The sequence below is a fragment of the Sinocyclocheilus grahami genome, unplaced genomic scaffold (assembly GCF_001515645.1).
Source record: "Sinocyclocheilus grahami isolate Dianchi unplaced genomic scaffold, SAMN03320097.WGS_v1.1 scaffold5971.1, whole genome shotgun sequence".
Lineage (NCBI taxonomy): Eukaryota > Metazoa > Chordata > Actinopteri > Cypriniformes > Cyprinidae > Sinocyclocheilus > Sinocyclocheilus grahami.
In genome coordinates, this window is record NW_015510521.1 from 11,628 (window position 1) to 11,964 (window position 337).

Below are 337 nucleotides of genomic sequence, written 5' to 3' on the forward strand. Positions count from 1 at the left end.
CATTAACGCATAAAGAGTTGAAATTAAGAATTATTTTCTGTCTTTCTCTCTCTAAAGGAATCATATAACAATGTGAAACAGTGGCTACAGGAAATAGACCGCTACGCAAGCGAGAACGTCAACAAGCTGCTTGTGGGGAACAAATGTGACCTCACCACCAAGAAAGTAGTGGACTACACAACAGCCAAGGTATTGATGTGTCAAAATAGATGCATCTAATCTGTATTAATTTCTTATTTGAAATCTCTGTTCCCTTTTTTATCAAAACTAGTGGGCTTTACAAGCCCAGTTGCTTCCCATTTCTGTGACATTGGTAGCATAATAATGTACTTAAAGT

At 37.1% G+C, this 337-nt stretch overlaps 1 protein-coding gene across 1 annotated transcript in view; it reads left to right on the top strand.

The window, feature by feature from the left end:
• LOC107577409 (ras-related protein ORAB-1-like) overlaps positions 1-234 on the top strand; it is a 10,195-nt gene extending 9,961 nt beyond the window's left edge. The window contains exon 5 of the mRNA XM_016263491.1: positions 58-234. Within this exon, the coding sequence (XP_016118977.1) occupies positions 58-219 (162 nt within the window). The 3' untranslated portion in view covers positions 220-234. The remainder of the gene's footprint in view (positions 1-57) is intronic.
• The last annotated feature ends 103 nt before the right edge of the window (positions 235-337 follow it).